Source organism: Trichoplusia ni, unplaced genomic scaffold (assembly GCF_003590095.1).
Source record: "Trichoplusia ni isolate ovarian cell line Hi5 unplaced genomic scaffold, tn1 tig00000182, whole genome shotgun sequence".
NCBI classification, from domain to species: Eukaryota; Metazoa; Arthropoda; class Insecta; order Lepidoptera; family Noctuidae; genus Trichoplusia; species Trichoplusia ni.
The window spans coordinates 69866-94391 of record NW_020799994.1 but is presented as its reverse complement, the minus strand read 5'-3'; the positions used below and the strand labels follow the sequence as shown (position 1 = coordinate 94391).

General features: G+C 36.6%; 4 protein-coding genes across 7 annotated transcripts; 3 read left to right on the top strand and 1 right to left on the bottom strand.

Annotated features, from left to right (window-relative positions):
- The first annotated feature begins 556 nt into the window (after positions 1-556).
- LOC113506999 (transcription initiation factor TFIID subunit 5-like) lies at positions 557-4136 on the top strand. Of its 4 annotated transcripts, none has more exons than XM_026889853.1 (6): positions 558-1206; positions 1585-1808; positions 2318-2507; positions 2694-2895; positions 3275-3451; positions 3739-4136. In XM_026889853.1, exons 1-6 carry the CDS (start codon positions 989-991, stop codon positions 3910-3912), a joined length of 1185 nt encoding a protein of 394 aa, XP_026745654.1. In that variant the 5' UTR covers positions 558-988; the 3' UTR covers positions 3913-4136. The 4 variants fall into 4 exon arrangements, with proteins under 4 accessions (XP_026745656.1, XP_026745654.1, XP_026745655.1 ...); XM_026889854.1 differs by having other exon boundaries at positions 559-1206; positions 1585-1658; positions 3254-3451; XM_026889852.1 differs by having other exon boundaries at positions 559-1206; positions 3254-3451.
- A 59-nt stretch (positions 4137-4195) lies between these two features.
- LOC113506997 (protein phosphatase Slingshot) lies at positions 4196-15430 on the bottom strand. Its single transcript, XM_026889849.1, is given in 9 exon segments — positions 4196-4470; positions 4472-6545; positions 6631-6900; positions 7594-7788; positions 7992-8057; positions 8625-8788; positions 9157-9328; positions 14605-14666; positions 15094-15430. Coding segments are annotated over 9 exon segments (3093 nt in total). The 5' UTR covers positions 15148-15430; the 3' UTR covers positions 4196-4434.
- Positions 15431-15528: 98 nt separating this feature from the next.
- Positions 15529-19040, top strand: LOC113506998 (serine/threonine-protein kinase PLK4). The gene is made up of 3 exons (XM_026889851.1): positions 15529-16162; positions 16571-16663; positions 16753-19040. The coding sequence occupies exon 3, from the start codon at positions 16851-16853 to the stop codon at positions 18834-18836; it is 1986 nt and encodes a 661-aa protein (XP_026745652.1). The 5' UTR covers positions 15529-16162; positions 16571-16663; positions 16753-16850; the 3' UTR covers positions 18837-19040.
- Positions 19041-21350: 2310 nt separating this feature from the next.
- Positions 21351-23408, top strand: LOC113507000 (60S ribosomal protein L23a). Its single transcript, XM_026889856.1, has 5 exons — positions 21351-21447; positions 21801-22276; positions 22674-22801; positions 22916-23092; positions 23277-23408. Exons 1-5 carry the CDS (start codon positions 21417-21419, stop codon positions 23359-23361), a joined length of 897 nt encoding a protein of 298 aa, XP_026745657.1. The 5' UTR covers positions 21351-21416; the 3' UTR covers positions 23362-23408.
- Positions 23409-24526: the final 1118 nt, after the last annotated feature.

The following is a 24526-nucleotide window of genomic DNA, read 5'->3' as shown; positions in this document are numbered from 1 at the left end:
GATTTTACTAACTAAAATCCTCACATGTTCCTTTCCCCTTTCCGCTCCGAGGCCGCGGTAAATCCCACTGGTTCGGTGATAGCATGATCATTAAATGGCCTCCCATGAGCTTGCTGACATCTCTCTCATTGTGACGAGATAGTAACATTTCGTAATGTTTACTTAAGCAATGATGAACTAAAAACTCAGCATATTTTTATACTACGATTATATCATTAATTTCATAATAAACTAGCTGTTGCCCGCGACTTTGTCCCCGTGGGTACAAGTTATGATTTATACCTGCCCTGTTTTTTTCTCATTTTCCATTGTATCTTCGCTCCTGTTAGTCGCAGCATGATGGTTTATAGCCTAAAGCCTTCCTCGATTAATGGTCTATTCAACACAAAAAGAATTTTTCAATTTGGACCAATTTGATTTTGGAGTTCCTGAGATTAGCCCGTTCAAACAAACAAACTCTTCAGCTTTATATATTGGTATAAATAAAAAAAATTAAAAACCCACGTATTTAAATGTCAATCCATTCAAATTTTATCAAAATCGGGCCCAGCCGTTTTTTATAGTTGCAAATTGCATTGTCATCGGGTTTGAAGCTACTCTGAAATGTAGAGCCTGCAAGCTTATCTTGAAGTGCCTCAATTGAATAAAAACGTGGGGGAAATTTCAAACATGAGCGGAGGCGAACAGCATGGACTTTCCAAAAATAAGGCCATAGGTACCTACTAAAAGCAATAAAAATCTAATATTTAATATTAAATCTAATATTTTTAATCCGTCCGTCCGTCCGTATGTATATTCCATGTTGATACTAAACCTCCGCGTTGTTAACTTCAAATAAATGACATCTTTCGGACGTAAGGATAGTTACTATTGTCAAACAAAATAATTTCCAGTGACAGCTAATCAAAATTATTACTGTACGTATTTCTAAAAGAAATAAATAAATAATTCAAATAAATAATGTACACACACTTCATACATTGGAACAATGGATCCTCAGAGACACGTTGTCGCCGGCCCAATGGCTCCAACTAGTATGAAGACTGCACGGAAAAGTTTTGCTATTACTAATACTTACGTCAGAAGTCATCCTGCTAACAAAGAAATAGTCAGTGTACACACTAGCACACCAGCAGTTGAAAAGCGGACTTTTAATCTTGAACAAAACCAAGTGTACCAAGGAACAGTAAACGTACTTTCAATTATGTAAGTAAGGGCAGAATAAGATAGATTTTGTGGTTCATGAAGTCATTTTAACTTGTGTTTATCACATTAGGACTTTTTTTACATAAAACTTAATTGAACTTATTAACCTCACGCTAGACCAGCTCTGAATTTTAGTAGGCAAGTCGTAGCGCATAATAAGTCAATACTACCTATCTTAGTGATAGGCCGTAAGCTAATTATCTAGCTACAGTGGCGCCCTGTCATTCACAACTAGGCAAAAGTCAGAGTTGGAGAAGGAAATACCATTCGTATCCGCGCTTACTGTTTTCACGCATGATTTTTAGCCATCTAGTTTTTCTCACTACTTATGTTTTCAATGCAATCCATGAAATAATGTAACATATTAATGTATTACAGAGATACAAATAAGGATATTATGTGCTGTAAATATACGGAAGACACGAATGACGTAGCAGCTGGATTTACGGACGGTACGATTAGACTATTCAATTGCAATTCTGGACAATGTGTGCACACTCTTGTAGATGATGAATGTCGCGCATATCCCGGACCAGTAACTGCTATTAAACATCGGCCGGTCAGCAAAGCTCACCCCGTCACTAATATGTTATTATCTTCTTGTAAGTACAGGCTAAGCCCAAAAACAACATGTTCCGCACTTTGCATATTTATTTGTCCAGTACTTACACATTTACTAAATAAATAAAAAATCAGCAAGTATCATTTTGTCTGATTTCTCTTGTCCTTTAGACCTTTACATTGTCTCATTTTACCCGTCTGCTGGGTCCCAATTCTGCTTTTTTACAATGACCGATGAATGAATGGATTGCACTAAATGTTTCCAACACAATACATGGAAATATAGTACGGGACGGAACACTCATGACAGTCAATACAATTAATTTCCAATTCCTGTGTTGGAAAAATTCTTAAGAGAATAGGAATAGTTTCAAATTTAATCTTATTGCCATTTATTCATCGGCCATTGCCAAAAGCAGAATCGGGGTCCTGAGGTCTACCAGGTTTAACTACACTTTTCTGCCTTGAGCTACTTCATACCAATACGTCTCCTAAACGGAATTAGTAAATGAATATACTTAATCGCACTTTTTTATATATTATTATTTAGATGTTAATGGATGTATCAAGTGTTGGAGTTATAAATACGATCAATGTTTATACACGATACGGGAGAAACGACAAACTTTAGGATTATGTTACCACCCCTGCCATAGCAAATTTGTAACTTATGGAGATGATGCAAAGTTAAACATGTATGACGAAGAAGCTCAAACTCAAGAACGTGCATTTTACTCCAGGTATGGCATCTAAATAAAATCTTAGGTTGGTTTTGCTTACGCCAAGGTTTAGAACTAGAGGCAGCTGCTGGGATAGAAACAGCCTATCTTCAAAATGAATAAATGTGTGCAATCCCTGACCTCATATCGTAGTAAGTTTGTCAAAAGCAATGATTTCATTTTTGATAATAATATTTATCCTTGCAGTGGACACAGGAGCAAAATGGATGGTCATGAATCTCGAATTTTTGCATGTGCCTTCAATCCTAAATCACACCATGAGTTGATCTCTGGTGGATGGGATAACGCCGTAATGTGTTGGGATGACCGACAGCCGTATGCAACTCGTTACTTTCTTGGAATCCATATGTGTGGGGAAGGCTTAGATTTTGATAAACCCGGGAGGCAGGTTAGTTTTTCAGAGCCATATCTAAGAATATGTACTGTACCATGCTATATTATTTTTAGCCTATTTCCCAATCTATTGTAAGATGCGCCACGAACAACAAGGGTTGTAGGCGGAGCCAATATTTTAAGTATCCATTTTTTTGACGTATTTACTATTCATATATACTTACTTGAGGTTTCAAGCCAATTCTGGTATTTGACAGATGGCAGTCATTTAATTTTACAGTGTAAAAAAGTCTTTTTGAAAATCTGTCCGAAAACGACGGCCATCCGTGTTGAGTTGCTGAGCATAGGTACTATAGTTAGCAAACGGTAAAAATAAGCATCAGTATCTAATTATGTTCTGATGTTGATTTAAGATACTAACATGCTCATGGCAGGAAAAGGATGCTATTCAATTGTGGGATTACGGGTCATGTAAATTGATCGAAACGATCGTGCCCGACAATTTTAGTTCAAAACTTTATTGCGGCAAGATGGTGCCGCATACTAACCTAATTGTTTGCGGTGGATCCGATGCCAACATTTTGAGAGTTGTTGATACCAACATGAAAGTAGTAAGTTTTACAATTATTTTAGTTTGTTACTTTTTAGGATTATAATTCTTGGTTGTTTACTTCGCATGACAGAGCACAGCAAGGAACTAATCCTTTCAGCAAATTCATTAGTATGTGTGTGCCAGTGATTGCCATCGACTAAAAAATTGCTGCTATTAATGCTAAAGTAATGTATTGCTACTGAAATAACTTATTTCAACCCAGATTGGGTTAAATAAATTAGTTAACTGTTAACTTCGGAATTATTACAAGTAGAAATTAATAAAACGTATATTTTTATATTTCAGACAGAGTGTTGTATTCGAAACAATCCGGGCGGCATTTACGCGTTTGATTTTGGGACAGTACGAAGAAAAGTCAAAAAAGCTACAGATAGTTACAAAAAAATTAGCGAAATCGGACTCGTACCACGAGTTTCGTTTGTTACTGGGAAACGATTACAGACTGTAGACTTTGGATGAAAGAAATGAACATTAAAAACACTTATTGTACTATATAACTATTTAAAATGTTGTGGTGAAATCATTTTCATCAGCTTTGAAGATTAAGACTAGTATAAGCTTAGCACAATTTTAAGTATGTATGTATAAAAATATGTAATTACTGAATATCTGCTCTGTAGGCTTGGTCATATAAAAATTAAGTAGTGGTAATATGTATGGCAATAAATGTTATTTTTTCAGAACAGTTTTTTCAGTTGGGTTAGGTCTCGTATTAGAAACGCTGACGTAAAAGTTGTACATCAGTTGTATTGAATTTATTCTCCTTTTAACATTTCTACTCACAAACAGCCGTTTATACAATTTAAGGTGATAGACAAATACACTGTGATTTCATTTTGTAAATATAGTATATAAACTCTAGAAAGATAAAATATCGAGTTTGGCAAGAATTCATAATAAATAAAAAACATAAATATTTCTACATAGTATTATATACAGGATTTGAACATCTATTATTCGACCGATTCAAGTTGAGCCTCGTCAACGGATGGGTCTTACCATGTTGTAATTGTTTTTTAGTTTGAGCTTTCGACATCACAGTAGATACCAACACTTCGCTGTAGTCGATGGGGGCCAGCGACACGACCGTGGGCGCGGGCGGCGGACGCTCGCCAGCTGCGCGCACAGCGCCGCAAAACGAGTTACGCAGCGACGAACGAGCGCGACCCTCGAGCGCCGAGCTCTCCGACGTCAGCTTGCATTTTTTCGAGACCAGTTCGTGCGAAGCTTTACTACGGCGGGACTCGCAATTCGATTCGCATCGCGCTCTACCTGGCCGGTCGTATCTATCTACTAAAACTTTTACTGACAAATCTTCACCCGTAGGTGGCGAAGCCGGCGGCCTCTCTCGACCTTCAGCAGTGATCGGTCGAGTTCTCGTTTCGGTTCTTCGGGTGTCGGATTCGGAACGCGCTTCGAACTCCTTCTTGAGGTTGCTGACGAGCCCGGCGGCGGCTGCGGCTGCGGCGGCGGCGGCGGTGGGCGCGGCGGGCGCGGCTCGCGGCAGGTCGCCGTGCGAGGCGCAGGCGGCGCGGCGGCGGCGCAGGCCGGCGCGCAGCCACGTGTCGGCGGGCGCGGACGCTGACAGTCGCCCGCTCCATGTGGACGCGCCGCGGTCACGCGCACTCTCCATGCGGGCGGCGGCGCTGGCTAGCTCTTTCAGTATGGCACAGGTTTCATTGAACTTTCGTTCGTTGTCAGCCCGCCTGCCTCCCGCGCGCGTTTCGATGTGCTCGCTGATAATACTGAGATCCGACGTCGGCTTCTGAGGCGGCGACTCAGAGGGCTTGTCTCCCTCCTTGTCCTCTTTCCGCACATTGCGCTCGTCGCCGCGCTCTTTGTGTCTCTTGGGTTCATCGCGCGGCGTGGGTAGCGACTTGGCGGCCGCGCGGGTGTCGTACGAGCCCCAGGAGGAGTGCCGCGACAGGTCGAGAACAACCGCACTGTCAAATGAGCTCCATGAACTTTGTCTGCTTGGTGGTGGTGCGTCATCGTCGCCAGCTCTTCTATCATCGCAATCTAAACTGGAACGTTCCGCGGAATTACCTAGAGCGTCACTCGTCGTCACTTTATTAGTTTTCACATCTATAATTCCACTGTCACTTTTTACTATATTATCACTAGTACTAACAGTCCTAACACTTTCTTCGCCTTTAGGCCACGAAGCTTCCCCCGGGTCCCATGTGTGAATTTTATCAACTTCGAAATTCGATTGTGGGTATTTGTGACTTAGATTCCTCGACGGAGACGCTTGTGGCGGCTTGTTAGCTATATCCGTTTGATTTATCGAACTAACCAATGCCTCGGTTGGTTTACTGTTTTGAGTTTCGTTCTGAGTACCAAAATTTAATCTTTGGTATCTTTTACTAAATTCCTTTCGATCACCTGATGCCGCATTTTCTATTTCATTTACAATATGCTTGACGGATGGAGCGCCTTCCTCTTTCAACCTTATAATTTGGTTCGGGGAGACGCTGTAACTACCGTTTGCATAAGGCATCAACATATGTCTGGTTTCGAAAGCTAAATTTTCCAAAGAAACTGAAGTGGGCACCGGCGGAGGCAGCAGCTCAGCGGCGACCTTGGTGTCGGGCGACCACGACCGCGGCCGTCCGTTGTATGACCCTGTTAAAGCTAACACCAATGGTGTTGGATCCATTACTTTGTGTTCAGTTTTGGATGTATTTTTAGGGGATTTTAGGTTAGTTTCAGATTTAGAGCGCTGTAATTTTTCTTTATTTTTCATGGCATCAAGTATACCTTGGTATGTTTCTAGTTGGTTTAAAAAATTTGTATTAGGTTTAATACAACTTCGCTTAGTTTTAACGTGCCTGAGAGCTTTGTCAAAATTCCAGTTAAATGCCTTCATGGCATAGGCAATCACAACAGATGCCGATCTACTAATACCCATTTTGCAGTGAACAAGCACTTTTGACCCCTCGTTTCTGGCTTTATTTATATATTTGTATGTGTTGTCCCAATGTTTTAAAAGGTCAGTCTTCTCATCGTCGTAAACTCTAATGTTAAGATAGTCAAACATACCAGGGAAAAAGTTGTCAATCTCTCTTGTCACATTTAATATGTGTCTAACCCTGCAATGCGATTAAAAGAATAATTAGTAACTCATAAATAACATAGTATTCGTCAAAACATTAAGCATAAAAATGAATGACTCACCCATTGCGTTGTAATTCTTCTAGATTGCTTGCATTCCATTCAGAACCAAGATAAACATGATCAAAAATTTCTGTAGGTGCGTCCATCTGCCCCAGTATGGTGAGCATCTCTTGGTCGATAAACGACTTGTATTCTGCGAGGTCCATGTCCAGTTCCTCTTCGAGCCGGCCTCGGATGGCTTTGCTAGTCACTTCGTCTAGATCCACACTCATCATAATTTCCTTCAATGTACATCGAATAACACGTTCAGTTTCATCTCTTTCCCGAGGCCTAAGATCAAAAATAACAATAAGTTATTGTCAGTTTAGTTAGTCTTTTGTTGGAGCTTCAAAATTGCGGTGCATAACTACAGGAATATAAACTAAGGTTTTTCGACAGGTCTCTATTGTATTAGTGACCTTTTCATTGCTGTCATACTTTGTGCTACCTATCTAAATCTCCAGAATATAAGTGCGTTAACTAGCAGAACAGCTTGGTTGGATACATTGTATCCTTTGTACTAAATAATAAAAACACGGTCATTCAATAGTTAACATCTTTGCGAGCTAGCAAATTTTTAATTAACGTATTTGCGTGTTTTCGATCCTTTTGTAGGTCAAGAAACTAGGTCTCGGCACAACACGCATAATCACGTCATTATACTGTTAAAGAAGAATTTTAGTCTTTTCAATAAAATTTAATCAAAATTGAGTTACCATTGTACATTTATTTGAGTGTAATAAATCGCAAAAAAACGAGACGTTTAAAACATGTAGATAGGATTTTTAGTAGCTGGTCGGTCTACTGACCTTGGTCTTAGTAGTTGATTGTTTAAATTCATAGTAGCTTACATCGACTTCAAATGTTTGTTTGTTTGTCTCGGCACCTACACACTTTTATTTATATTGAAAACGGAATGACAAAGTGCTGCTGGGGAGTTTGAATAACTGAGTTTAAATTTTAAATGGATCGAATCGAACTTACTTGTGCCTTAGCGAATCAGGGGAAGGTGGTCGCCGGGACTCAATGCAATCCATGGCATGCCATTCGTTCAGACAAGAGCGGTCCGAGTCCACATGGCTCTCATAGTAGGAACACCACGAGTGCGACGTGCCCCCGGCGAAGTGGTTCAGCTCCCGGGCTTGTGCGCTGGCGCGGTGGAGAGTCTGCAACGCTGACCTGCACACATCATTAAAATAATCAATTTTAATTCCTTAGCACATTTCATTCATTTATTTATATAATTAAAGCACAAAATTACAATACAGGAGCCTCATTTTTTAGTAACTTTTTGACATTATGATTACGAGCTTAAAATACACACTTATAAGCCTGCAAACCATGAGTTATCGCAACGGAGTGTAACTGTAGCTCACACTTACCACATGGCCTGTACGGACACCGGCTTGAATATATGTTGCTGATTGCACACACAAACACTGAATCCTCTGTGGACAATGAATTCTATATTAGAAAAGTAGTTATTGTTCTGGATTTGGTAAATACATATATTCAGCCTAAATGGTTTTGTATTGCAAAGCAAGCGTCTTCAAGCAGGATCCTAAAACTAAAATAAGATAAGAATAGGGATGATGACTGGGTATAAAAAGAAAAAATCTATTAGTCCCTTAGTTAGATAATTGAAAAGAATTAGACCGGTATTTTTTTTTCCTTTTTCTGAAAAAATAGAATTGACAAAGATTAAGTGATTTAAAGTTTAGGAGAGGGGGCTTCTGACGTAACGATATGGTAAAAATTATACTCCATCGTCACGTCACGCGTAAGTTTCATTCACTGTAATCTGGTCAATTTATGTTTGCGGGACAAATTAAAAAATACGTATCCATTATTATACAAAAAACTACAAGACGGACACTGCAAAAAAAATTTGTCATCATGCCTATTCAGAAAGTGATCATGGTGACTTAGAGCAGAATGTTTAATATTTAAAACTTTGAATAATATGTGAAGGCTGAAGGTTACCTTAAAAATATATTTTGATTTGTTAAACTCACCCATCGCCATCCAACTTAATAGAAGTGTCAGCTAGAACGCGCAGCACGAGGCCGACGGAGGTGCGCTCGATGCAATCGATGCCAAGCAACGCCGCCTCGTTGCTGCGGCACACCACCACCAGGTATCTGGTGCGGCCTGCGTGAGCGCTCTCCAGTTTCACCGCCTACAAACAAACAACATATTATCTTAAGATAGCTTAGTGCGTAGAACACGTTTTAAACGCCAAAAAGACGGCGCCTCGTTATACCCATTCTTTACCACTTCCTAAATGCTATAGCCGTAAAATAAGGGCGCACCAAACTCTGTTTTCTTTGTGAAATTACTGGCTGTTATCGACTAAATACTGCTTAGAAGTTAATATTATAGAAATTTATTATTAATTTCTAAGCAACAAGCAATATTTAGTCTACCCTAAAATAAATATGGCAGTTTTTTGTTTGTGATCCAAAAATCCTTAATAATGCATTCTGTGGATTTCTGTATGAACGGATATAAAAATTAGTAAGGCTAGGATGTTTTTAATGCTATTACCATTTTGAGCGTTTCCTCGGGACGCAACAGGTAGAACATGGACTGCAGGTGGTGTTGTATGTCAGGCTGAGGAAGCGCGCGCGCCGGCGATCGCCACTGGTTCGTGCAGCCGCGCTCTGTCCCGCCCAGCACCACTGCAGCACCTTTATTTGCGAAGTAGCACTCATTGAGACTGCAACAAGTCAATGTCCTTAACTTATTTAAACTAAAATAGGGCGGTATGAGATGATGCCAAAGCTGAAACCGACATTTTTTTTTACCTGTTTACTAAAATAAATTAAACTTATTTTCGCCTCACTTAACCCAAGCCGCGACTGAGAAAGTTATTAAAGTTTCCTTTTACTAAACGATACTTAACCTTGGATTTATAACAATAACTCAAAATACCTACGAATTCATAATTACAACAAAAATATAACCTAAATTCATACAGTAAGTGTACATCATAGGTCATAAATTAACCTAGTTATAATAGCTTTTTTAATTAATTAAATATTTGTTTATCGCGTAATAAAATCGCGTACCTTGATGTTAATTACCTTTAAAACATAATGTTACAATGAAATGTATGAATGACGCCATTTTTAGTAAAGTTGTTGCAATTCGTCTTGCGGGCGGCACATTTAACCTCCCTTTCACCGGCGCGGGCGCAGGCAGCTACATGGCGCGCCGTGCGAGCACCGACGCGCTGGCTGGCTGTCGGGCTTGCCTCAACACCGTCATTCGTATTGTATTATTTATGGAAGGATATTTGATTACTCATTCACATATATTTATGTATGAATATTATTTTGCACATTTGGTGCAATAACTGCTTATTATAATTAATAATGTTTACTCGAGGACACAAAGCCAAATAGGATTCCAAGCTCGAAATATATCACTCATAAATCATAATAAATTCAAGATAAATTACAATGTTTGAATTTTGATTACCACTCTCAAGTCGGGTAACTTGAGAGAGAAAAACCTGCAATAAAACGAGCATAGGTCCGTAATTACGACACTATGACATTTACCTTCATACGGGTCGAGTAACTTTTAAAAGAAGACAAGTGTTTATAAGGAGCGCATAATGCATGATGAGGTCGTCCTAAAATAGCGCAACGGGAAACATGTGTATTTTACTATACATGGGAGGGTGAAGTTACGCTAATAATAGAGTGAAAAATAGATTCACGATGATAGTAAGCCACAAACTGAATCTTGACTTGCATTAAAGCGACAAGGGCGGTTTCTCTCAAGGTTCAATAAAAATAGCTCGGTCGGAGCGTTGCCAAAACGTTTCGCCCGCCTATACTATACGTAGACACGAGCGTGAACGCTGCGGCCGCCCATCATGCTCCGGCAACCTTACCCATTTCGGAGCACGCCACACCGCGTCTTTTGTTAGTGACCACATGCCATTGATTATATTTATCTTATGCGATCTTACTGTCTTCGATCAAAATTATATGAATACAAAATCATATTTCTCTTTATTAATGTACTATTAATTTTTGTTTTGAAAATAAATCACAGACGGACGAATAAATTTACGGAAATCATCTCCGCATACACCAATCATAAAATAAAAATTAATTCGATTAGTTATTGTTAAATGTTAAACATACCGCATAAATAAAATTGACAACAAGTAACAATTCCGAATCTCTATTTCAGCTTTGTTAAATGTACGTTACCGTATTTCCTTAAGTGCATGTAGTATAAGAGTGAAGGGGGTATTGGGGTTATATGGTATAAGTATTTACCAGTCATTGATAAACAAGCTATTTTAATTTATCAAATATTTGGCTACATCAAGGGGGATTTCTTTCAGCAATCGTTACTAGCTACGATAAATATATACATACAACAACCTTTAACGAGATTGTATATAAAATTACTAAAACCAAATTGTGAAGACTTTGACTATCAGTAAAAGTCGCTAAACTGCATCATCTTTAGGCGATATTCTAAAACTTGTAACAGGAAGGATTTTCGATATGTTATACAGTTATCAACCCATATACTAAGTAATCTATCGATTATCTACTAAATATGCACGTAAACAAGCTGTGCAATTTGAAAAACCATATCAATATAGATTAACTTTAAATTTCATTTTCCATAAAACGATTCCATATTTTCCGTTGGAATCCGAAACCACGGATAAGTTGAGCAGAAGCAGTCCACCAACAAAGATCTGTTACTAAGTCTACGATGCCACTAGATATTTGGCGATATAGTTTAATGTGATATTGCAGGATATAATACGAATGGTTACTATTGTGTCGAGTAGGGTTGAGTGAACAGTGAAGAAGTAACTTCTGTAATTTTCATTTATATTCAACAAATTTCCTTAAAACGTTACATACGTTCAATTTGTTACATTTACCTGTTATTAAACATTAATTGTTAACATAATATCCTTTCTGAAACTTTTTACCTATTTAACGGAATTTGCGTATCTGTTTGTATACATGTAGTAATGAAGGGTTCTATACAAGTTGCCAAACATAATTTGTAAGGTTACCAAGCAGCAGTCGTCATATTTTTAATTAGATCATCACCTACTTTGTACCTATAAGGTTACATCACTTTTTTGTGTTTTAGCAGGGCACTTTCCTATAAAGGCTACATTTATTTTGTACTATACGAAAATCGGAAGGAAACCAATGCTTCATGCGCAATTAGATATTGCATTGTCTAAAGGCTTTTTCCCATTGATTCCTTATTATATATTATTATACATATTAATATTTGCTCGTAATTATTGTTAATGGTTTTAAATTACTTCTAAAGAAGACTAGGATCATTTGTTTACTACAGGGTTTTCTGAGATTGGATTAATAAGTTAATAGTTTCAGAATGCCAAGTGTCCCCCCGTTTTTGTAACATATTTTATTACTATTCTCCTACAATTAATTATAGTGAAATTGTATATATTATTGCATATTCATCAATAATATTACACACTGAAAAAAATATTCAATACGAAACAGTAGTTTCTGAGATAAGCGCGTTCAAACAAACAAACTCTTCGTCAAGTAAGCGCGACATAGGAACGTATTGTAAAGCCAAATTTTATTTAAAAAAATGCTAGTAGCTAGCATTTCTTCTAAGGAGATATTTTATCAGAAAAAAAAAGCAAAGGATGGATATACATGTTTGTAAACGAGTGCAGGTAAATCATTATTATGAGATATTTAGTTTTTTTTTTTTTATAATATATCTCATTACTCACGACGAAAGTAGTACAGTAGTGTCATACCACTTCTAAAAAGTGAATTTTGTGGATATAAATATAATAAACAGTTTGTTGATTACCTGAATGCAACCATTTTTATTTAAATCCAAGGACCCAATTTATATGTATCAATTCTTAAGTCACTAAATAAAGCACCGGCACGATAATTCCATTTCAAAATATGTTTTATTAGGACGGGGTACATTCACATAGCGTCTGCGTATTTTAGCCAACCATGGCATGAATCCCGGTACGCGGTGCACCATCCGACACATCCCGAACGATAATAAAGTGCGTGCGCGACGCAACAACGAGCCCACTCGACAAACGACGTCACAACACTCATAGCTTCCTTCTGAACCGAGCACAAACTACCGCTTAAATATAGAAACACGACGCAGAACAGGAACACGAGGCGTTCGGGAAAGGAACACGCCGTGCTTCAGACAGACTACACGCGCAACTTGTTGTTTCATAGTCGGATACATAATACTATTACTACAAATATAACCCATCATTTAAATGTTTTAAAGGAAAATTGACTATTGATACGGGGTCATATTTCAACAGGATGCTCGGAACCTAGAGTATTAATTAGTATTATACGACAATAATAAAGCTAACCACAAAGCATATCACAGCTAACTAATGTAATACGTAGATTAACCGCCAGTTAACACACACTTAACAGTTAAGGTCAAACTCAGAACTAAGATCTGCTTTCAGATATATGTCCTTGATATTTAAAAAGGTGAGTTTAAGAACTCAAAAATTACAAAGGTAAGATCCCTTCTCTGAATAACCTTTGAGGGCAACTATTCATATTTTTATGGTTTGGTATTGACTTATAATAAATAGTATATTAGCCCTTCTAAACAATTTTCAGTTCAAGTACTTTTCCGAATTAAATTTTATTTTGTATTGAATTGTACAAATTCAATGCAAAATTTTAAGTCAAGTCTTACACCACAATATATTTATAGACTCATATCTAACCTTCAAATGTTTATTGTTTTATATTTAATCTTTTTTTAATGGTTGGTAAGTTATGGTAATGATGTTTACACAATTAAGGCATGAGTATTAGATAAAAGGTCAGAGAATTTACTTAGTTAGGATAGTTAAGTAATCACTAGGCTTTTGCTGTGTAATAAGTAATAATATAACACTTTGTTTTAATCTTGACTACAAATTCAAATAAACACAAGTGATCCTGAACACTTAACTGTTGTAAAATTGAAAATCATTTTAGTTTTACTAAGTAGCTTATTTACAAATGTTTTCTAATAGTTTACCTAGAAATAAATAAAATTATAATGGAGATGTTGTATTCATAGTTGACATTTCTTGGGCAGCAACTTATTATCCTATTTTTTTTTTCACTTATTATGTTTGATGAGTGATGACTATAGCAACAATCTATACCTGAAGAGTTTGTTTGTTTGTTTGAACATGCTTATCTCAGGATCTACTGGTTCAAATAGAAAAAATAATTTTGTGTTGAATAGACCATTCATTGAGGAAGATTTTAGGTCAGGTAAGGTATACCATCACGCTGCGAATAATAGGAGCGAAGATACAATGGAAAATGTGGAAAAAACAGGGCAGGTATAAATCATAACTTAAATCTTCTAACCACAAGTCGCGGGCAACAGCGAGTAAAAAATAAAGAGACTGTTCTGCTACAAATTAATATTTATAATAAAAAAAATATTCATAACACAGGCCTTCCTTATCTATGAGGAAGCTTAAATCAAAACTATATATTTTATTTGCATTCCTACTTTAGTAAATTAATTTTCAAACATTGCTTTATTCTCTTTCTAATTTACTTGTGTTGGTTACAATTAATTTATAGTAACGTAATTAAGCTTACTATTAAAACAAAATTAAAAAAATTGTTGACACCTAACAAACATGAATACAAAGAAAATTTTAAATGTTGGTTTATCATTTATACTTGCTGTATAATGGTTTGCTGATTAGTAGTAATAGTTTGAGTTCAATATACTATGGTTTGAAAAAATAAAACTGATTATTAATGTCTTGCCCACACCTCTCACAAAACATTCTGACAAGGGCTCATGTATTTATGAAAAATTGTTGGCATTAAGATTTAGATAACTTTAGTATGCTGACTTAAACATGACTGAGAATCATTGGTAAACTGATGAAGAATTGGTGGCCATTTAAGATTTTGATAACAAAATAATACCTACCTTTTGCTGATACGTTCCCCAACATCGTCTTCAATGTTATCATTTGATTTTTCTGTCTCATCCTGGAACAGAGCATCTTTTTTAGATTCTTCTACTTGAACAGAATTGTATACTACATATTCTTGGTCAAGTTCATATCAACATAGTTTGAGAGTAATACTGCAGTGTCAAGGCTGAAAGTAATAATGCTAGGCTAATGGATGTTAAAACAAATTCTTAACAATGTTTGTCATGATACACATTTGCAAACAGGTACATATAGTAAAGAGAAGTGTCAGTAGATAGTCTAATAAATTGTATGGGTAATACAAAGGGTCACATTATTGAGTAATGGATAAACTTACTACGTTAAAAATTATATATATATACATCTGTCTTGTAAGTATGTTCACAAACAAGTTAATTCCAGCCCTAGTAAGCCTCATGTCTGATTTTGACACAACATCAAAACACAAAAATATTTTTGTTTAGCAGGACACAAATACTTACCGTTTTCCTAGGTGTTTGCACACTCGGAGAACGTCGAATTGTAACAAGTGCCATACCACATTAGCGTTAACGAATCATAATCAAGGCATGTAATACAATCACAAACATATAGAGGAATACCTATTGACTTATCATAACACTAATCCTTAGATCATTCAATATATGTAGGGTAAAACTTAGTAACATATATCACTATTTAGACACTTCTAATACACTCTCATCTGATTGCAACAAGTACAATATACGAATATATCACAACTTCGCCCATTTTTCATTTTACTAAATTCTATTCATAATCAAAGAAAAGATGATGGATGAGTGAGTGAGCGTAGGCCACAGATAAATAATTAAAATAAAGTAAGTACTTCGCCCATACTTCGCCTTAGTTCGTAGTCACAGGCATAGACAATTTTAAAAACTAAACATGAATGGCTGACATAGCATACACTTCTCGAGGATTTTTAATATTTACTAATATTTTTCATCCTGTCCAATTTTATCAATCAGCGCGTGGGTGCAATTACTCTGTAGTTTGTTGCTCTTTGTAAAGAGTTGTGGAAAAAGACCTCTGATTGGGAAGCCAATTAAGTCCACACAATCAAGCATACAGCGCAGATGTGTAGCAATCTCGTCATGTTGCTTCTACAAATACAACTTAGGTATTATAATTAAGGCGATTCAGCTCATTTCATCTCGACATAAAATACCGACCAGTGGACGGCTATAACAGATAAGTACATTAATGCTAAAACCAAAGGCTAAAACTACTGGGTATCTGTCAATGATAAAATGTATATGGCAACTTACATTAGATGTTAGCGCTGTCTAGGCTGTCTGTTCTCCAGTCCCCTTGATTATGCTCTATCTGCTAAACATAACGTCAAAGTTACGTGATATTTAGTGATCGTAGCAGAGTTTCGTCTCGTAAATGTTTATATTTTACAGAAGGTGTATCACTAATGACTCGAAAGTTGTTATGACATCTCTACAATTATATAAACATTTATTGAGGCAGTGCGAAAAGCTTCCTCCTGACGCCTGTAAACATTATAAGTTTGCTGTTAAGCAGGTAAACTTTTAAATACTTTATTATGCTAATTATATTTTATTTAAAATGATAATACTTGCAAACGCCCGCATATTTTAAATGATTTACTGTTTTGGATAGTCAAGGCCAATTTGATTTGGTTTTGGTACTTCATTAAGTTACGGCCAGTAGTTTGTTGTTGAAAAAAAAACACAAGAAAGTAATAATTAATTTAGGTATTTTAGTAAACATAAACAAGTATGTTTAACATATCTTTGTAACTGCTAATACTTAGATACTTTAAAGTAGTTATTTATTAATATAAACTAAAAAAATATTAAGTGTACTCATCATCAGTGAAAATCTTAGAATTTGGTTCCTATCACACTCTGTTGCCATATGCAATCATTTGAGTATCTTTCATTTTTGCTACTCTTGTATACTTTACAGAGCTACAAGCAACACAAGTTTGAACCTGACACAGAGAGAGTAAAAGAGATCATTGCTAAAAGTTTGGATGATGCTAAATGGATTCTTAATAAGGTAGTATTTATATTAAAGATTTTATTTATAACTTGGGTTATGATAATGTCTAATAAAAACTTATATAATTTTTTTGTTATTCATTTCAGTACACGAAAAAATAATGGATGTTATGAAAATGGATATTAATGGATTACGTAGAAAGGATAATTTCATTCATGATACTAGAATATTGTAAAGGATAAGAATGTTTGGGGAAAAAATTGAAGATTACGAAATATTGGAGCATCTTGGTAAAGGAGGGTTTGCTCATGTTTATAGAGCAAGATGTCGACAAACAGGAGTATTTGTTGCTATCAAAATGATAGACAAAGCACTCATGGCAAGTGCTGGAATGATTGGCAGAGTAAGACAAGAAGTCACCATACACTCTCGGCTGAAACATCCAGCTATTTTAGAGTTATATACTTTTTTTGAAGATGCACATTATGTTTATTTAGTCTTAGAACTAGCTCACAATGGTGAGTTAGCCAAACACTTCAAGTTAGGTACACGTGGGCTTTCTGAGAAAGCAGCTGCTGACATATTGAGACAAGTGTTAAGCGGAGTATTGTACCTTCATACACACAATATTATCCATAGAGATTTATCACTGAATAACTTACTATTGACAAAGGATCTGAATGTTAAAATTGCTGATTTTGGCCTGGCAACACAGCTAAATGGACCTGATGAAAAGCATGTTACCATGTGTGGTACACCAAACTATATATCTCCTGAGGTTGCATCAAGAGAATTTCATGGATTACCAGCAGATGTTTGGGGCCTTGGTTGCATGTTATACACTTTACTCGTAGGAAGCCCACCATTTCACACTCAACATGTTAAAACCACACTTAACAGAGTTATTAATGCTGATTACAAAATCCCTATGGAACTATCCTTACCAGCTCAGGATTTACTGCAGAAACTATTGTGTAAGGACCCAACTAAAAGAATTACATTGAAGGGTATTTTGGAACATCCTTTTTTAAATAATGCCCAAAGTTCTTCCAAGCACGATATATCTCGCGATTCCGGTTTTCTTACTACACTGCACAGCACTCAACATAGCAATCGATTTAAAAACGATGATAAAGTATGTGTTTTGAAAGAATTTAACACAGGAAAAAATGAAGTTCATCCTAAGCCATTTAATGTCTTTACTGGTGCACAAGAATTCAGTACGAATTCAGGTTTTTCCAACAATCATGCATATAATGTTTGTAAAGGCTCTGATAGAGGTTCTCCTGATATGTTTGATTTTACAAACCAGCATAACATTCTGAAGAAAACTAATGATAGCCCTTACAACAGCAATTTGTCATTATTAGAAAAGAACATGAGAAAATTTGATGTTAATTGCAAATTAGTTAAAAACACAAATCCTAATTTAGAAGATGACAAAGAGAACATACCTAAATTATGTAACGTAAATTCCAAAAATAATACCCTCAGTGTTCCTCCTTTGTGTGCTGAAAGATTACCTACAATTTCTCACCGAACACGTAACGCCATACTGAAAATAGAGTCAACAGGCGTGATAGTAGAATTTATTAAAAAGAAAGGTAAAGATAGAGAAGAACAAGTTGTAGAAATTTGTAAAATATCTAAGGATGGTATGAAAATAATAATTTATACAGTCGATAACAAAAGCAGAACCTTAGACAAAGATCATGACCCCAATCCTGATGAAGTGTTTACCTATCATAACCTACCGCAGAAACATTGGAAAAAATATTTATATGCATCACGATTCGTCGAATTGGTCAAAGCTAAAACACCAAAGATAACACTGTATACATCTTTAGCTAAATGTCAGCTTATGGAAAATGGCACGGATATAGAAATATTTTTTTACTCTGGCGAGAAGGTTACTTTCACTAGCTCTGATGGTTTAAAAGTAATTGATAAAAATCTAAAAACTCACTACAACCTTTCCAAGGCGCCCGACTTGAAATATATAACAGACCACTTTGACGAATGTTCAAACCGCATGAAACGTGTGCAAACGGCATTATCGGGCATATCTGATGAATGTTTTCCGTTAATAATAGGTAAAAGGCCAGTTCAACCAACAAACAATGTACTATCACCCCACCAAGGTTCAACTGTAGGTACTCCGCTTTTAAATATAGGCTCGTTTCACCGTACCACTGCTAGCTCTAGTCAAGCACCAAGCGAATACAATTAAAACAAGAATACTGATAAAAGACTATTTACTGTTTTAAACTTCGTAAATTAGGACAAATTCGATGTGAAGGCTTAAGCGCGAATGCTACCATTATGTATTAATTTAGTATGTTCCCATCAGAAAATTGCTACTATGCATTATTGTACTTTACATAAACATTATTAAATACCTATCTATGTATGTAAGTAAATACATAAACATTTGTGTTTTATTGTTTTCCTATCGTTAGATGTTCCTTGAACTTACCGAAACCTTGCAGAAAACTTTATGTGGTAAATTACTTGCCTATCGCTCTCAAATCACTTATTAGAAATAGTGTAATGTTGTACCGACACATTCTACAGTGGGTAATATAAATGTACATGTGCGCTGGGCGGGTTCGATTACTAATAAAAGAAAAAATGGCGTCATAATTTTGGAAATCTAATGGAATATAATATGGAGTTTTACAATTTTTCTTTTGTTTCCCGCGCCTCTGTATTGCCTTACGTGTTGTGCCTCCTTTACCTGAAGCAGCCTCGCCACGGACCGTACCAGAGGACGCAGGACACAGCGATCCTCCGCTTACGCAGGGCATACCTCCACCGTGTTCTATGGGATCCTCACAATAATGGCATTCGGACTAACCGGGGGCCTATGTTCCCATCTTAATCCCTCTATCTTCTATTATATAAAATTATCGTGTTACCTGAAAATAACCTCTGAAATGGCTCGACCGATTCTTATGATATTTTTTGTGTACACGTTCAGGAGGTCGGAGAATCAAACACTCTTTTTTTCATACCGCCTTTTTTATTCCATAAAACTCGATTGTATGGCATAACAACGTTAGCTGGGGCAGCTAGTCTAATGTATCAAATCCTGTCACAGTGAAGGGAAGTAATTGAACTCCTCTGAAAGGCTTGACCGATCATCCTGAAATTTTGCGATAATTTTGGGTAGGTTGACAACCTATGCCAAGGCGAACCTTTGTGCATCATCGTGCCATTTTTTCCAAAAAAAAGATTAATGGGGTCATTCGCGTGCCATCAAATAATTTTGACTTTCTGATTATTTGGAAAATAATAATTATAAATACTATCAAATTGATCGTCTTAAAATATCTAATTCTGCGACGTGCCCAAAATATTGTGTCGCGTGCCATTGGTTCGCCTATGCGGACATCTTAATTTTCTTTCATACCCTTCTTAATATGGCATAACAGCGTTTAAGCTAGATTCTAATAAAATTCCCGTGTCTCGGTGTTTATAGTTGAACTCTTAAGGAACGGAATGACCGACTGTCATGAAATTTTGTGTTTATATTGGGAAGCTTGTGGGTCTGAGATTAGGACAACATCTATTTTTCTTGCCCTAAAATGTTAAGAGTAGTGTACCTCTTTTTAGATAATTATCATTACTAACTAATTAAACCGCGATAAAATCCGTAAAAGTCGTTTCATTTCAATGTCTAACATTCGCGTAAACCTAAGAAACCACTATCATTACTACCTGTTTATGAAACAGCATTCAAATATACATAGAAATCTGTGAGAGAAGAGGACCCCGTGGTTATGTAAATTTCAACTGATAATGAAAATTAAGCTGCGCTCGTTTCGGTTGGTACGTGGATGGGATCATCTTTGCCATAACGAGTTCCTCCGTGTTTTTGAAGGCACGTTATATTGTGGGCCATAGCTGCGAGCTGGACAAGCTTGAAAGTCTGACAATCAGTCTAACTAAGGGTTATCGTGTTGCCCAGGTAACTGGTTTGAGGTGGTGGGATAAGCAGTCGTTCCTTGTAAGACACCAGTGTCTTACAAGGAACGACTGCTTACAACCGGATACACCTAAGTACCAGTACTTAGGTGTATCCGGTTAGACTGGAAACCGATCCCAACATAATTGGGAAAAGGCTAGGCCGATGATGATCCCTAAGGCGATAAACCCCTATTTTATATTTTTTAATTAATTTACTTAGTACTTTTCAACGATCAAACCCTTTTCTCAACGCAACTATTTTTTTATCCTTTCAGTAAGATCTTCCGCCTTCACTATACTCGATCCGTATTTTCCTCATTGATATGAATTTGAAGGGTTTTCCGTTTTCCTGTACCACAAACATTCCCTTGCAATATTTTTAACTGAGTTAACTATTGTATTATATTACGCAGGAGTGGATAATATGTGACTATCTTGTTTCATTAAGCTCAATAATTAGTTGTTGATAAATTCTCATGCGATAAGTTGGATTAACAAATTAATATTTATTTGATTTAATTGTATAAGTATTAAATAAAAAAATAAAATACACATTTTATTTCATTTGTTTGTAGAAAAAGTGTTGCCACATGGTTATAATGAGTTTTTAATATTTCAGTAAAGATCTTTGATAATCCATGGAAAATATTTTTCATAAAGTGGTTTAAAATTTAAGTATGCAATCATTAAATATACTAGGTCTATGCAATACACTACGTTAAAAGTTAAGATGTTTTTGTTCTTCGATCAAAACGAAGAAATTACCAATTAAAAAATATTGATCGGAAAACGTAATGTGATCTGGCAACATAATCAGTGAGCCTCCATCTTTTTTGTCACGATGCCTCCTAAGAAGCAACCCGAGAAATCCGGTATGTTATAGTATTTCGTTAATATTAGAAAGTAATATATGTTTAATATGTGACTTGTAAGCCTTAAACGTGTTTGTGTTGTATATTGAGAATTGTAGTGAGTGTAAAATACAAATTTCCTAAAAATGTCCGTGTGACATTTGTTAAGCCACGCGGTGCATGTTATGAACTTAAACGTATTGTTGCTATTTTGTTGCAAGTTATCGTTGCCCATACTGTTTGTACGCTTTTATACAATTTCAAATACCTTGTTTTACACAGCACAAAATGATTCTTTGGTAAATACTAAGATAAATAAACTTGTCAGTTGAGGTTAGGACGTCCATGTTAAACAATTATATGTACTATTTCAGGGTCCTCCGGATCCAAGCCTGCGGAGAAGAAACCCGCAACTGCTAAGACTCCTGCGGCTGCACCTAAAGCTGCGGCAGCTCCTAGCACTGCAGCACCTAAGCCGGCGTCAGCTAAGACTCCAGCTCCCGCCCCCAAGGCGGCCGCTCCCAAAGCAGCCCCAGCGGCCAAACCCGCCGCTGCCAAGCCAGCATCTGCACCTGCAGCCAAGCCTGCCGCGTCTGCCGCTAAGCCCGCTGAAAAGAAACCAGCCTCGGCTCAGCCTTCTGCCAAGCCTGGTTCCGCCAAGGCTGCTGCTTTGAAAGCTAAGTCTAGTGCGAAGCCTTCAGTGAAGAAAGCTGCGGCTGCTGCCAAGCCTAAGCCCAAGCCAGCAGCGGCTAAGTTAAAGATTGCTCCCAAGCCCAAGAAGACCGGCATTAAAGGACAGAAGAAACAGGTTGTAAAACCTGTTGCTAAGGCTCTTAAAGCGCAAAGGAAGGTATGTTATTACTAAAATAAGTTCCCATATATAGTGGCATTGTTTATATCATATTGTTACCTGTGCATGTTGAATCAAATTATTTGATAATAATTACATTTTACTAAATGCTACATGTTGCACACATTCAATGGCACATGATATTCTTTATCTTAATAATTGACTTATCTTGTAAATTCTGTATTAATTAGTGTAAAATTATGATGAATGACTGCTGCGGTGATCAAGTCCTCCTATTTTTATTTTCTTCCCAACAAAATCTTGTGATATTATTAAATTTAAAATCATGTCAATCACTAACTCATGAAGCTAACCCAGCCCTGCACTAATCAATATGAAAGAAAAGCTGTGATAGTTTTTGGTTGTAGAAATATTGATGTTGTTCATTTATCTCCAGGTTGTCAAGGGTGAACATGGCAAGCGTGTGCGCAAGATCCGCACGTCAGTGCACTTCCGTAGGCCCAAGACCTTTGAACCTCCGAGGCACCCTAAGTACCCCAGGAAATCTCTGCCCAAGAGGAATCGGTAAGAACTATTAATTTTATATTTGCTTATGGTATACAAAACATTTTTTCATTACTTTCCGCAACATAACCAATAACTTCATAGTCATATAATTATTTTTTTAATATTTTCCAGTATGGATGCTTACAATATCATAAAGTATCCTCTGACATCTGAAGCGGCTATGAAGAAAATTGAAGACAACAATACTTTGGTATTCATTGTACACACAAGCTCAAACAAGCACCACATCAAGGCTGCAGTTAAAAAGCTATATGACATCAATGTTGCTAAAGTTAACACCCTTATCAGGTACATAGCCAGGCATCTTTCTATTCTTTTTTTGTTTATACTTTTTAAATGATGATATATTTGTGGGAATCTCATTGATAGAGAATGATATCAAAATAACACACCTCTGATAAAATTTAACTAATTTACTTCATATGTTTATTGTTTGATGGTAAACAATTAACAATTTTCCTTGTTTTTTTAGGCCTGACGGTAAGAAGAAGGCGTACGTACGGCTCGCAAGGGATCATGACGCATTAGATGTTGCCAACAAAATCGGCATCATATAAACTAATGCTGCACTGTATTTTATAAGAATAAAAACCTAAAATACAGATTTTGCTAATTATTTCTACCTAAGTTATAAACAAAAGGCATTGCATGTTCGATTATGTGTGAAAACGTTCATAAATTAGCAAGCACCTGGATTATTTCCCCTTAATATAATAATAATATTCCACAACGCCTTCTAGTCTCAAACTAAGCAGAGCTTGTATTATGTACGAGTACTAGACAACTGATAAACGTACTAATATATTTCTAAATATATACATAATATAGATAGAATACACCCAGACACAACAAATGATCGTGCTCAACGCATATGTACACATTTGTCCTGGGTGGAAATCCAACCCTTCGGTGTAGCAGTTAAAGAGTCACTAGCCACTAGATCAACACGCCCGTCTTCTAGATGCAGATGCAGCTTAACTGGACAAGCATCAGTTCTGTTATTTTATGTACTGTCATACATCATTTAGGCACGGACAGCCGCGTGACATGATGGCCGTTGATTTCCTGAGCAAGGATATCTTAAGAGGGTCTCGACTAATAATAATAAGAGACACCCCACGACGTAGGGCCTTATCGGAATGTGGGGAAGTCAGTCCCTGCGTTTGGTGGCAGGAGGCAGTTGTCATAGAAACATTTTTCCTCACATTAACTCGAAATGTCTGAGAAAGCAGTTTCGATTATGATTTATTTTGTTATACTTATCCTAAATCTAAATACAGAAAAGGTTTGGATGAAATAATTTTTCAAAATGACGGTTGCAGAGAGCTGATGAGAAACAAGTGAAGCTAATAAAATCGTGTTAAAAATGGGTTGCTTCTTTTCATTATAGCATTTGAATTGGAAAATGTCAAGTTACCAATTTTGGCACTTGAAACCTTATAGTTTTAGTATCTAACACAAAATTTTTAAACTACATATTTCTTTCGAGGCCCTGGTACCGTGATTTAATTTAGTATTACCGCAAAGGCTTTGTCGTTTCTTATAACCTGTGTTCGTTGATAGCCCGTTGGAAGTCACTTTCGTATTTTTCTAACAATAAACAGGTTCCTACATTTTTGATAATTGAACGGATAAGACCGGTATCCCTAGGTTGTATATAGACCGAGTAACATGCACATTATTTAACAAAATAAGTACCTACCCATTAGGGATTAGGATTTT

What these genes read in the sequence shown, in the direction of transcription:
- LOC113506999 (XM_026889852.1), top strand. Translation starts at nt 989, where the DNA reads ATGGATCCTCAGAGACACGTTGTCGCCGGCCCAATGGCTCCAACTAGT. An exon ending in GTAAACGTACTTTCAATTAT is followed by an intron (nt 1,207 to 1,584) that starts GTAAGTAAGGGC and finishes AATGTATTACAG; the next exon opens with AGATACAAATAAGGATATTA. An exon ending in TAATATGTTATTATCTTCTT is followed by an intron (nt 1,809 to 2,317) that starts GTAAGTACAGGC and finishes ATTATTATTTAG; the next exon opens with ATGTTAATGGATGTATCAAG.
- LOC113506998 (XM_026889851.1), top strand. Translation starts at nt 16,851, where the DNA reads ATGTTTGGGGAAAAAATTGAAGATTACGAAATATTGGAGCATCTTGGT.
- LOC113507000 (XM_026889856.1), top strand. Translation starts at nt 21,417, where the DNA reads ATGCCTCCTAAGAAGCAACCCGAGAAATCCG. An exon ending in GAAGCAACCCGAGAAATCCG is followed by an intron (nt 21,448 to 21,800) that starts GTATGTTATAGT and finishes GTACTATTTCAG; the next exon opens with GGTCCTCCGGATCCAAGCCT. An exon ending in AAAGTTAACACCCTTATCAG is followed by an intron (nt 23,093 to 23,276) that starts GTACATAGCCAG and finishes TTGTTTTTTTAG; the next exon opens with GCCTGACGGTAAGAAGAAGG.